General features: G+C 33.6%; 1 protein-coding gene across 1 annotated transcript in view; it reads right to left on the bottom strand.

Moving 5' to 3' along the window:
• Positions 1–2,503: 2,503 nt before the first annotated feature.
• LANCL3 (LanC like family member 3) overlaps positions 2,504–14,409 on the bottom strand; it is a 99,947-nt gene continuing 88,041 nt past the window's right edge. Inside the window, exon 5 of the mRNA XM_051985047.1 lies at positions 2,504–4,360. Coding sequence (XP_051841007.1) covers positions 4,201–4,360 — 160 coding nt within the window. The 3' untranslated portion in view covers positions 2,504–4,200. The remainder of the gene's footprint in view (positions 4,361–14,409) is intronic.

Here is a 14,409-nt window from a genome sequence, read left to right on the forward strand (position 1 = left end):
CAGGGAAACAAATATTTGCATTTTAACAGATCTCCATCTATGCAGGAATGATTTCTGCCTAATGCAAATATCCTTTGTGAGGGTAAGAAAATTGTGTGTATACTATGCACAAACAGAAACTCTATGGAAACAAGACAGGAGTGATGAACCAAAGTTAAAAAGCTTATTATGAGCATGCACAGTGTGGGGAAGGGAGATCTCATCATATTTTTGGACCTTTTTTTAAGTCCCAAGAGCAGTGTCATGTTTAGAATATTGAATACACTAAGGAGACTGGAAATTCATGAACATGGCTCTTTTTCTGTATCTAATAGACACAATAAAAATTGGAGTTATATATATATATATATATATATACATATATATATATATACACATATATATTTGCAAAATCCATTTATGTAGTTTCAATCACAAATAAACATATTTTACTTGACTACTATCAAGCATATTCAAAACCATTGTGATTTACTGTCTAAAGAAACCAAAATGACAAGGAATGAATTGATTGAAGCATGGGAGCTCTTTGGTCAGGTAACATTAAGAGGTGAGTCAAGGAAAAAGCTTAAATTCAACTAAGAAATGCCATTAAGCTAATAATTACACTGCATTATCGGGAATATCAGGAATGGATAATATTACCTTACTCTCTCATTTACTTGATTGAGAAAATGCCCTAATAGATATCATTAAACAACTGAACCACTTCCAAAATCAAAACCCAACCATCCACATTAGAAAGGAAGAAATCAAGGTTTCCCAGTACGAAACAGTGAACAGTGAACAGCAAAACTGAAGCTGGAGGGGGGGGTTGGGGAGGGTGGAGAGGAAGGGATGATTTACAACTTTATTTGGGGCAAACAAATATAGTAGTAGGATGGGCTGTCTAACTACCCTGATCTAAATGGAATATAAAGTATTATTTCATTCCTTTGCTCTGATTCTTCAGAAATCAGATTTTAAAATCTTTCTTGACTACTATTGAGTAATATTAGACTTGTACCTCTAGTTGTGAAAAAGCCTTTAAAAGCTTCTAAAGACAACATTCTATAATTCCAGAAGACATACTGTTACACAAAAAAAACAAGTCTTTGGTTATTAAAACAAGATTGATCAAATTGAAATATTTTACAAGCTTAACATATCATAGTTCCCTAGAAATAATCTCCCCCACTATGTTCTTATAAAAACAATAAAGTTCCTTATCTTGAAGGAGGGTACTCAACCAGATATAGAATGAAATAATGGAGAATTCCAAGCTGGTAACATGAAGTTTTCATGAAAATTTTGTAAAAGTTTAAAAATTTTATAGTTTGCTTTGATTGTTATTTGAATGTTCTGAATTGTTATGAAGAAACAAGTTTTAAGTTGTACCCAAGAATTACTGTTTCCTAATACCCCAGAACTGAAACTACTGCTTGAAGCAATATGTATAGGTCTGTGTTTATAAATATGATTATTCAATTATAGAAAAAAATTACATTAAAATTTAGTTTTGGCTTGTAATGAATAATAACTAATGAGTAATGAGCAATAAATAACTAAAATGCAAGGGAGAACAAGTTATTGGATATGAGGTTTGCTTAGAAATACGGTTTTTCTATTGAAAATTAAGATAGTTGTTAAGAGAATATAGTAACATAAATGAAAAGAACAATTAAAAAAAACAATTCTGAAGAAATGTAATGATCCATTTTGACTTAAGAGACCAGACACTTAAACATATTTCTCTGTCAAGAGGTAAGGAGCCCCATGTGCAGAAAGCTAAATATCCATTTGGGAATAGTCACTATATTAACTGGTTTTGCTCAGCTATTTAGCTGTTATGACTTTGATGTAAAGATAGAAGTCATTTATTTCTTAGGGAAAGAGCATGGTACATTGAAAATGTCTCAAGTCAGATCATATAGATTTGATCCCATCTCTCATGCTTACTACCTGTTTGGCTTCAGGCAAGTCAATTAACCTGAGCTTTAGTTTTGTCGTCTGTAAAATAAGGAATAGAAACTACATGGCCTCTCAGATCTCTTTTAGTATTAAATCTAAGGTCCCAAATTCAGGCTAACCTATTATCTGGAGCGAGTGGAGTTGTGGTTAACACAACTTTCTTTGTATTAAGGGTATTTGTATGCTGTAACTTATAAATTGGTGTATCTTATCAGTTCTTTTTGCACAATTGCAGTATCTTATCATTTGCAATAGCATTGAATTTTATATTTAGTAGGTTCTCAATTATAACTGTCTGTGTATTGAGTTCTAAAAATATAGGTGAATTTTCAGTTTTCTCACCACCCTACTATAGAAAATTGATCATCACAAAAGTGTACAGATAAAGAGAAAAAGAAAAACAATTTATAAAATGACAATAATTCTATACAAACAAACAACTCTGAAGAATCTGATTTCTGATCAATGCAATGACCAATCATAATTTCTGTGGACCTACAATAAAGCACATTAGCCACCCCCAGTCCCCCAACAAAGAGGTGATGGACTCAGGATATAAAAATGAGACATTTATTGCACATAGCCAATATAGGATTTTTTTTTGCTTGACTGAATATTTGATACTAGTTTTTATCTATTTTCCTCACTAATGGCAGAGGAAGATGGGAAAGAAAGGAGATTTTTATTGATTAAAAAGATTAAATAACAAAGTACATGGGTGCATTAAAAATCCTATTGTGGCCTATAATGTTTTGCAACTAAGTCCATACTAGAATTATTTTAAGATTTCTATGTATTCACAGCAGGATTTACACTTCCCTGAAAGCTTGTCTTTAAAGTTCTGGAGCAATTCGTTTATTGAATAGATGCCTAGGGAGACAAGTGAAACAGTCTAAACTATTAATTTTACTGAGAGCAGTGTTTTACCCAGGTTCACCATGTGAAGTCTCTTTTGATCTCTGACCAAGATACTGAGTCAGTTATATCCTACCAGAAGCTAATAAAAACATGATTCTGTAATTGATTACTCCAGTATTGAAATGGGGAATTGACCAATAGTTTAAAATTCAACTAATATGCTAAAAGATATTACACACTTCAAAATATTATTAAAAATATTCTTATGCCTCATGACTGAAATTGATCTATATCATTGCTCTCAAAATCCTTCTCTTTCAAGGTTCATCTTGTTCCTGCTTTTCTGAGCAAGAAATAACCCCTGTCTCTTTTAATCTCTCACTTCATCTTGCTGGACCTCTTCCATACAGTTTCTGATAGTTTAATTTGTATTATAATTGCTGTATACAGTTTCCATCCCCTTGACCAGACTGTAAACTCCTGAGAATAGGGACTGAGGTTTTTCTTTTTTATTTGCATACTAACACCTTCTATGGTGCCTTGCACAGAGTAGCTTCACAAATGTTTGTTGAATTAAAATTCAATTACTAGACAAATACCCTTAACACATCAAAACAGAGAAAAGTACTTGACAAAGACACTTGCTACATTTGCTAAGCTAAAACAGTTTATGTGCATTTCTATTTGTTTTAGTGAAAGGGAAAGGGATCATACACTATGAGGTTGAAGGGAACTTAACATCTCTAGGTTTAGAATTAATTGTGAAATCATTTCTTCAAAGTGCCCAAGGCAATAGTACAAATACAGGCTTTGGGCAGACATAACTATTCTGTAAAAATAATATTTCCATAAGTATAGAACACAAGACTTAAAACAACAAGATATTGTTTTTTCATCCATCAGAAAGCTTTACCCTTTTTTCAAAGTTTCATCTTTAGAAGTCTTTGATTGTCTTTGTTCTTAGATTTAAGGGTGGGGAGCTCCCACAACTGTTTAGTTCTCTAGGACCTCCATATATTTTTATATTTTTATATTTCATATTCACTTGTTTTTCCATGCTACCAATTGAAAGGTAATTCACGTTTCTCCCCTTTTTCTTTATTTCTGATCTTGTGTTTGTTCCTTAAAACAGATAAACTTCTAAGCTTATAAGAAATGTAATTTTTTTTAAAAAAAAGATGCAGGTTTCCCTCTCAAGTCTAGCATCATTTGCCATCATTAAAACCCCCAACATGTCTGTCTCTCTCCCACCGCTGCCCCCATCCCATACCCCAGCAATATTAAGGCTAGTGGTAGTGATACCGCTAAGTCTGGCTTATATATAAATTGCCTTCCTTGTATGCTAAAGGAAAATCCCAGATGCTTTTGCACGATCTCACTGGTGATTGTCATCTTCTAAACAAAGACGCTGAAGAGAGGGAATTCAGCCTCACCAGGCTGGAGCAGATCAATCAGGAAGCACACAGTTCCGGAGAAGCCTTCATACAGACTATAGATACTCTCCAGGACTCGGGAACCAGCTTTGAACTCTTCCGTAAACAAGAACTCTGCAAACCTGAGAGAGAAAGAAAATAAAAAACATCAATAATTTGCTAATGAGAATTTCCACATTAGAAGGCTTTGGGTTATTTGTTTCATGTACCTGGGCTGTGTAACATCTAGTGAATTCAAGTTTAATTATTTCCTTTCCACAGAGATGAGAAAAAAGCTATTGTTCTTGTGAAATAAGGGTTTGGCTATTATCTTTGCTTCCACTTAGAAAAAATGGAATTAGATTTGGGAAAATAAAAGCTAGTCAGGTGATTTAATAGGTAGAATGCTGGATCTGGAGTCTGTTAAGAGTTGAATTCAAATTTAGCTTCAGACAACTTATTAGTTGTGCAATCCTGGGCAAATCACCTAATCTCTCCTAGTCTCAGGTTCCTCATCTGTAACATGGGGATAGTAATAACATTTATCTCTTGGGGTTATTGTGAATATCAAATGAGATATTTGTAAATCACTTTGCAAATTTTAAAGTGCTATGTAAATGCAAGCTTTTGTTATAATAATATTTATATATACATGGTATATTAATAATATATTGTTATTATTAATAAATAATAGTATAATAATAGGGAAGGAACAAGGTACTATGATGTTGGAGGAAAGTTAATATTTCTGGATTTAAAGTTAATTGTGAAATCATTTCTTCAAAGTATTCAAAACAATGGTGTAAATACAGGGTATAAGCAAACATATCTGGTCAATAAAAATAACAAATGTTTGTAAGTAGAAGATATAAGCCTCAAAAGAATCAAGATTTTGCCTCTTTGTGAAGATATTTGCAAATTGTTATTATTGATGATTGATGATAATGATTGATGATAATTTTATTATGCCTTTTGACCAAAAGAATCCATTGCTAGCATATATCCTAAGGAGAGCATTAATAAAAAGAAAAGTTCTATTATGTACAACAAAATATTTACAGCAGCATTTTTTTAGTTATCAAAGAAATAGAAACAAAGTAGATTGCCATTGTCAGAACTGGGATATGAATGTAGGTCCTGTCTTGAAATCTAACAAAATAATTAAGTAGCTGCTGCTATGTTTTGTACCAAACTACCATTTTTTCCAAGCAAATCTAAGTAATTTCATTGCTTACAAAGCAAGGCAATTTGACATTCCATGATAACTCTTTCCCCTTCAATTCAAGCAGAAAAAAAAAAAAACAGTAGCTATAGTTTGTTCACCCCAATAGCAGTAAGTTAATATTATAAATGTTTCTTTAAAAAGAAATTTCTCACCTTCCTCTGGGGACACTTTCACTGTAACTGACAGGGTATCTCTGTTATGAGAAAAGGTTCCAGATTATACTTTAGGATCTATTCTTTAACAATAGGGATATGTGATCTTAAAAGAAGACGAGTTTTGAAACTTTTAAGTGTCAAATTTTGCTGTTGAGTCATTTCAAAACGTCTGATTCTTTATGATCCATTTGGAATTTTCTTGGCAAAGATGCTAAAATTGTTTAACATTTCCTTCTCCCGCTTATTTCACAGATGAGGAAACTGAGGTAAACAGGGTTACATCACTTGCTCAGGATGACTCACTTAGTAATTGTCTGAGGCTATATTTGAACTCAGGTCTTCCCAACTCCAGGCCAGGTGCTCTATCCACTCTGCCACCTAGCTGCCCTTTATGGCATCAGATCCCAACACCAAAACCAGACAAGACATATTTTTATTTTTTTAGAGGAAAAAAAATGATCAGTATGAAAATATTTCACGATGGAGACACAATCATAATGAATTAATTTGGAAATTTAGTTTTTTTTTTTTCCTTTTGTTCATTGCCTGGACCACTTTGTTCTTTATAAAGAAGAAAAATGGTAATTGATATATTGGATGCTAAAAAGCTTATGGAAACTTTTTTCCATTTAAACAGCATTTGCTCAAATGTCATGTTGTTTAACAACTTCATAAGGAGTTATATAAGATTCATTAGCTATTTTATCTTGTTAACATTTGGGCTTCCATGAAAACTACTTAAAGTAAATAGGCAAGACCTTTACAGTAATTTCAGAAGATAAAAAGGGATTCTGTTTGAATCTATTTTGGATCATTTGTTTTTATTTTGCATGTGCTTCAATATGTAAATGGTTTAGCTGGATTATTGAATTTCATATTCATGCTTTATTTCTAATGGAAGAATTTTAATCCAAGAAGGATAAAAGAAAAAAGATCATAGATAATTTTTCTTTAATATCTGTGACAATCTTGAGAAGCACAGATATAATAAAACATGCCAAGCAGTATTTCTATTTTCCTGACGAAGGACCAAAAGCACAAAAAAAAGACTCATATGAAATAGAACCAGAACAAAATCATGTCAGCTTAGACTATTATTTATACCATTGAATCCATTAGGCAAATATATGTTATGTATCACATAATACTGCATGAAGGTACAGAATTTATCTTCACTTCCTCAGTCCATTCTATCTTAGAGGAAGAGGGGGACTGCCTCATTTGCAAAGCTAATTCCTATATCTGAGTATCTGATACTTTTCTCTTCCATTTTTATAAGTGCTTTGCTCTATGAATTATTCTCCATCTTTCAGACATCTTTAATTTCTCTCCTTTCATTGACTCCTTTGCTTCTGCTTACAGCTCAGAGCTGACCAAATATTCATGTGAAGGGCCAGAATGCAGCAAGACCAGGGGCAGATAAAGTCCTTGCCCCACAGATAAGTCTATTACTATAGACTTTTACACTTCCACACATTTGCATAGGAAAGCAAAAGAGTTTGGAGTTAAGAAATCACTGGTCAGCCCTAAACTCTGCCCTTCCCCTCTTTTTTTCTTGATAAAAATAGCAATTAAATAATGGTGATTGGGAACAGTTAGCAATTGAGAAGTTAAATAAGCAATTAAAAAGACTTTCTGACTTTAAATCAACCATGGTCTCCTGTTGGTGACCAGTAAAAAGATTTAAATAAAGCAGCTAGGTGATGAAGTGGATAGAGTGCTGGGCCTGGAGTCGGGAAAATGAGTCTTCCTGTTCAAAACTCGCCTCAGATACTACTACACACCTGTCAGATTGGCTAAGATGATAGGAAAAAATAATGATGAATGTTGGAGGGGATGCGGGAAAACTGAGACACTGATGCATTGTTGGTGGAGTTGTGAACGAATCCAGCTATTCTGGAGAGCAATCTGGAATTATGCCCAAAAAGTTATCAAACTGTGCATACCCTTTGATCCAGCAGTGTTTCTACTGGGCTTATATCCCAAAGAAATACTAAAGAAGGGAAAGGGACCTGTATGTGCCAAAATGTTTGTAGCAGCCCTGTTTGTAGTGACTAGAAACTGGAAATTGAATGGATGCCCATCAATTGGAGAATGGCTGGGTAAATTGTGGTATATGAATGTTATGGAATATTATTGTTCTGTAAGAAATGACCAGCAGGATGATTTCAGAGAGGACTGGCGAGACTTACATGAACTGATGCTAAGTGAAATGAGCAGAACCAGGAGATCATTATACACTTCGACAACGATACTGTATGAGGATGTATTCTGATGGAAGTGGATTTCTTTGACAAAGAGACCTAACTGAGCTTCAATTGATAAATGATGGACAGAAGCAGCTACACCCAAAGAAAGAACACTGGGAAACGAATGCGAACTATCTGCATCTTTGTTTTTCTTCCCGTGTTATTTTTATCTTCTGAATCCAATTCTCCCTGTGCAACAAGAGAACTGTTCGGTTCTGCAAACATATATTGTATCTAGGATATACTGCAACATATCTAACATATATAGGACTGCTTGCCATCTAGGGGAGGGGGTGGAGGGAGGGAAGGGAAAAATCGGAACAGAAACGAGTGCAAGGGATAATGTTGTAAAAAAAATTACCCTGGCATGGATTCTGTCAATATAAAGTTATTAATAAATAAAATAAAATATTAAAAAAAAACTCGCCTCAGACACTGACTGTGTGATTCTCGGCAAATCTATTGCCCCTGTTTGCCTCAATTTACTCATCTGTAAAATGAACTGGAGGAGGAAATGGCAAGTCACTTCAGTATCTTTGCCAAGAAAACTTCAAAAGGGATCATGAAGAATTGAACATGACTGAAAAACAACTAATCAACAAGATTTTATATCTATAGTCGCTGGTTACCTAGAATGACCCCGGGTCTTTGTTTCACAGAGCATGTTACTTGAAGCAAAGGGACTTCCTCTTGTAAAGAATATGTTCATTCTGGCCAAGGCTCAGAGCAATAAACAGATCTTTAGAAGGAGAAACCTTTGATTTTTTTCCTAGTTCAATGACAAATTGTGATGGATTTCTGCTATCTCTAAAGGAGGGATGGCAGAAAATCCTCTGGGTTTGACACTGATAGAACAATGGCAGAGCCCATTCCTCCTAAGGAAAAGGTTGACTCTCTGCTGGGCAATTTAGCTGAAGAAAGAAACTGGAAATAGAGCAAGTCCCTGTAGTATAATATAAATATAATATAGTAGTATAATAAATAAATATAGTATAGTAAATACAGTATAAAATAATATCAAGCAGCGGCCAGAAAAGATTAGCATGAAGCAACATTTAGCCAAGACTTCCTATGTGACAGAAATGGGACACCGTGCGCGATGAGCAGAAGGCAGGTTGAGTTGAAGGAGGTCAGTAAAGAGCAGGAGCAGAAGAATGTTGTTTGTCCTTTGTTTCAGAGAACCAGTGACATCATGGAATGATGCCCGGACTTGCCCAAGCCTGGATTTAATTGAGGCAGAATTGCACATTCTCTGCTCCTGAGTCACTGAAGTCAGCTGGCAAGGCAAAAATCAGAATGATGGGCAACGACCCAAAAAGCAGGCGATAACCTCAGTGTCTTAGATGCTTGACCAAGCTCTAAGTGCTCCTCAATACCTGCTGTGTGTGCAAAAACACACAAGGACACACACATACACACACTCATGTGCATGAATGCATATGTATGTGTGTGTATGTGTGGATATGGATCCAGATTCATGCGTGTGTATATACATTCATATATACATATGTATGTAAATATATAATATATGTAAATATAAATATTATATAAATATACATAAATATTTACACACGTATAAATTTACTCCCATAAACATATGAACGTAGCCCTGATCTGAAGTCAGGAAGTTGAGTTCAAATCCGTATTACTTGTATGCTGTCCCATAATAAAGAAAAGACTTTTTTAGCTTGTAAGATAAAAGAATTTAGAGCTTTATTCCAGAGAAAAACTTGGGCCAAGGATGCTGAAGTTTGGGTTACTTTGCTGCATTTCCAATTCTGCTCAATGGGCAGATTGAAGCAAGTCTTTACAAACATAAAATTAAATGAAAGTAGGGACAATGTCTGAAACACACATAATTCACTAACAGATAAGAAACATACCTTCATTCTAACTACTGCATGAGTATCCTTCCAAGCAAATCAAAACTTCCTTAACTTACTATCATGTAACGTCTTTATTTTTATTTTTAAAAATTTAAATATTTAAATCAATATTTATTTGATATAACTCAATCAAAGGTATTGAGTAAAGCATATACTTGCTTTATTTTCAAAGCATATGCATGGATAATTTTTCATCATTGATCCTTGCAAAAACTCTCATTCCAAATTTTCCTCCCTTCCCCCCTACTCTCTCCCTTAGATGGCAAATAATCCAATATATGTTAAACAGTATCATATTGCCTCTTTAGGGGATCCAGTTAAGCAGAATTCAGGAAACCTCTGAGAAAAATCCAAGATATGAATAAATTGAATGAGTCAGATTTGAAATGAATCATCATTTTTATTGATTTCTAAGTTATTTTCTCAGTTAAAGAACAGAAAAAGAAAAAACAAATGGTGCCATAATTATTATGGCATGAGATATAAAGTGGAATGATTTTGAATCTTGAATAACTGTAATGCGAGGGAGAAATTTTGGTAAGAATAAAAAATATGTGAATAAGATGAAATGTTATACTGTAAGAAACAATGAATTTGATGAATGCATGGAAAGACTTAAGTGAACTATATTGAGTAAAGTAAGTAGAATTAGGAAAACAATATACACAATGATTATAATGACATAAATGAGAAAAATAACAAAAAAAATTGAATGCTACAAAATTACAATGATCCAACTGGACCCCTCCCCAAAAAAAAGATATGAGAAGATACTTTCTGCTGATTCCTTACAACGTCAGGGGTTCATAGGTTTGAATCATGATCTATCAAGTCAGAATTGGTTTGTTTTTGTTTTGTTTTGTTTTTTTTTTGGTTTTGTTTTGTTTTGTTTTTTTAATTCTACTGAATGTCGACTTGTTGTTGTTCTTTTTTTTGTCCTTCCTTTTTTTCTTATTATAAAGAAGGGATGACTCTTGGAGGGGAAAAAAGAATGGGAACAGTACTTAATGTAAAACTAAAAATTTATCAATAAAACATGTTTTTAATACTACTTAATTTTTTAAAAAGCTACACGTTTTGCCTCTTATCCAGAAAGCAAATAATGAAAAAAATTCTCTTCTCATTTACTGATAGAGGATTATAAACATGGTTTGATTCAGTCATTGTCTGCTCTACATTTTCTTCGTTGGTTAGAAGGAAGCTTAGTCTCAAGTTGGAAGAGGTTTTATTTTTTCACTTTGAGTTTTTTCCCAAAAAATGATTGTGATACGGGGAGGAAGAAGTATTACAAAACATTTTTGATGGTGTGTTCTCTTCCTCTTTTAAAAATTTTAGTTACTTTTATCAACATTTGTTTCCTTTATCATATCTGTTTCTAAATATATCTCTTGCCTGTGCCCTACCTATTAAAATATTGCTTGTAACAAAGATTTAGTAAGAGGAAAAAAGCAAGCAAAAGAGCCAACATTTGATTATTTGAAAATATATGCAACATTCCACATCCATACCACCTGAGCAGTGAAAGGAAGGAGGGTACATTTTTCCAGTTCTTTGGGGTCAAGTGTATTCATTATAATCAGAGTACCATTTTATTTTGTGTGTGTGTGGGGGGGTGTTTATGTGTTTAAGTTATTGTGTACATGGTAAAAAAAAAAAAAAAAAAAAAAAAAACCAACTTTTTAAAAGTTTCCAAAAACCAGAGGATTTGGCACAGGGGGAAATGAACAAACAACAATTATAAGGCATTTGCGTAGAGGAAGAACTGATAAGATTAGTAAATAAATAAGAGATTTTCCCTTGGTTCTTCATTAGTATCTGGGAAAGACTTCTAAAGCTCAGTGGTAGGGAAGGCCTTCTGCTATTATTGGGGAGGGGGGATAATGGGGACCTTGAAGGCAGATTAGGAAAACCTTCAGAAAAAAAAAATGAGTTATTCTTGGAATCGTGCCATCAAAACAGCAGAGAAAGAGTCTACAGACTATTCACCTTTGATCTTTTGGCTTCTACCTAAAAGAACACTGATAGACAGACAAATAGTGCCCGTTGCAAGGTCTGCTTCTCTTTGGTTTCTTAATGTCATCTTCAAATAATATTCATCTTTATCTAACTGCTTCTTCTAATTTTAAGAATTCAATAGCACAATTATATAAGTTTTTAAAACAAAAAACAAATCCCTCTCCCTATTTTTATTTCTTTTCCACCTTCCTTACAATGGACTATTCTTTCTCCATATTCCAGTTCTTGTATAAGATATTTTTTTGTCTCTTTCTGTCTATGTGACCTTTAGATAAGAAAGCAACTTGTCACTTTAATTCATTTCTGTGTGTTATCTACTTTTGTACCATGGATAGACAGCATTTGATTGACCAACATGAAATAGTAACCACAGGACAGCTGTTAATGTGGACCCAAAGGACAAAATCTGACTGCTGTGATGGGAAGCTTTTCTGACAGTGTCTTCATGGATATTAAGTGTTAAATGAGTATGAGATGGAGCTAATCTTTCAGTCTAAATGAAAGGTTCCCATCAAACAAGTGCTACAAACTCAGGGATGCCTAATGCAGCTTTGGTTATCTGATTCTTTGAGGAGGGAGACATAATATTGAAAAGCTATTTCTAGATCAGAGGTATCAACCATATGGCCCACAACACTCCCAAGGACGACCTAAACAACATTAAAATGTAATTCCTATCTGATTTTAATGTATTGATTTATTATTCATATATATGTATATACAAATATACTTATTATTATTACATTTTATATATTAATATATCATTCTATTTCATTATTATATATTATATTTTATTATTATAAATTATGTATTACATATTATATTACAAATGTTATATTTTATATTATATATTACATATATATGTGTGTATATCTGTTGTGTATATAGGTATATATTTATTACATATATAATATATATGTATATGTGGTTTTCTAAGGCAACTAAATGATGCAGTGTTTAGAGTTCTAGGCCTGGAATCAGGAAGATCCAAGTTCAAATCTAGTCTCAGAGATTTACTTAACCCTGTTTGCCTCAGTTTCCTCGTTTGTAAAAATGAGCTGGAGAAGGAAATGGCAAATCAGTGTCTTTACCAAGAAAATCCCAAATGGGGTTATATAGAATTGGACAAGACTGAAAATCAATTCAATAGTGTAGATTTGTCAATCAATATGTAGCCTGCTGGGATCTTTAGGTATAATTTAAGGGCCCTTATTTCTGAATTTGATACATTGTCCTCAGTAACTGAGGGGCATATCCATTGTTCACCAAGAAGTGTTTTTCTTGGCATTTTTAAAATTAACTGAAATGAAACTATACTATATACTTCTCTGACTTAAAGCTGATATTGAGCACAGTTTCAACTTTTCAGGATGATTCAGGATCATTTTAATGAATATCTTTATTGAAGTTTATACTATCTTACACTGCTTCTCTTGGGGCCTATAGAAGTCTAGGACTACTTACTAAATGGTCCTAGAGTGGTATGCAGTTTGAGTTGCTGTGTTTAGTTTTTATGTCTCCTATTGTTCATCTTTCATTCTCAAAGAGGAGCGACGTCTTAAATGAATTGGATTTAACTGAGACAAAGCTTCAGAAAGTCAATAGCCATACTCTCTCCTCCAGAGAAAGCCCAGTGGCAAGATATACGTCAAGACAAGTGGCAATGACCTAGGATGCAGTGGGAGACCTCGGCCTTTTTAAGCCAAGATCTTTTCTAGATCTCAGTTTGTCTAGGTAATAACCATTCAGTGAATAAAGGTTAGGTAAGAATTGAAACAAAAGATGAGCTAATTTGTCATCACAAAATGATCAGTCTGAGAAGGGAGGACCCTCAGAATTTCTGGCCAGAATAAAAAGCAATTGCTATTTACAAATAAAGATTAAGACTCTTAGGGAGCAACATATTCTCCATCCAACATTACTTTTAGGTTAATTATGGTTTTTATAAGACAATAGTTTAATAAACTTTTCCAAAGGAAAATGGAATTATGCACTTCATTTTCTCAGGAGGATATAGTAATTTACTTTCCAATGATGTATATACTATTGTGTCATGATCCAGGAGAAATTCCATCATCTCAAAGACATCTTCCTTACAAATCTCAGTGGGAATAGATCTAACTGTAATATTATGAAAAACGTTGATTGATAACCTTCAAAGTAACTTCAAGAACTAAAATCACAAACATATTCGAGGTGGTTGTTTTATTTTACTGAGATAAGGCCCCGAGTCTTTTGCCATGTGCTATTGTATATCATATTTCAGGGTTAATAGATGCTACCACCAAGTGTCCATCAGAGCCACAACTAGGAATTTTTATATCTGGGGCAAATATCATTCCTGAGGCAAGAGTACTGTGAGGAAATAGGATGGAGGAGGATCTTACACCTTCCTGTCTGCCTAGTAGCTTCCTATTTTAACTAATTATTTTTGCTAACTAGCTTTTAATTTCTGTCATGTCTGTTTTGCCGGAGGACTTAAGTGTTATAATGTAATGTGACATACTTCAAGTTCAATATTCTGGGACAAAGCTCTGACTGTTCAACTCCAGTTACAAAATCAGTACCCATGTCTAACAGAAATGCAAAACTACATATAAGAGAAGCACTTTATTTTCCCAAGTGCAATTATTAGTGTGATATCTTTAAATTTTCTCCAAG

Source organism: Antechinus flavipes, chromosome 3 (assembly GCF_016432865.1).
Source record: "Antechinus flavipes isolate AdamAnt ecotype Samford, QLD, Australia chromosome 3, AdamAnt_v2, whole genome shotgun sequence".
Lineage (NCBI taxonomy): Eukaryota > Metazoa > Chordata > Mammalia > Dasyuromorphia > Dasyuridae > Antechinus > Antechinus flavipes.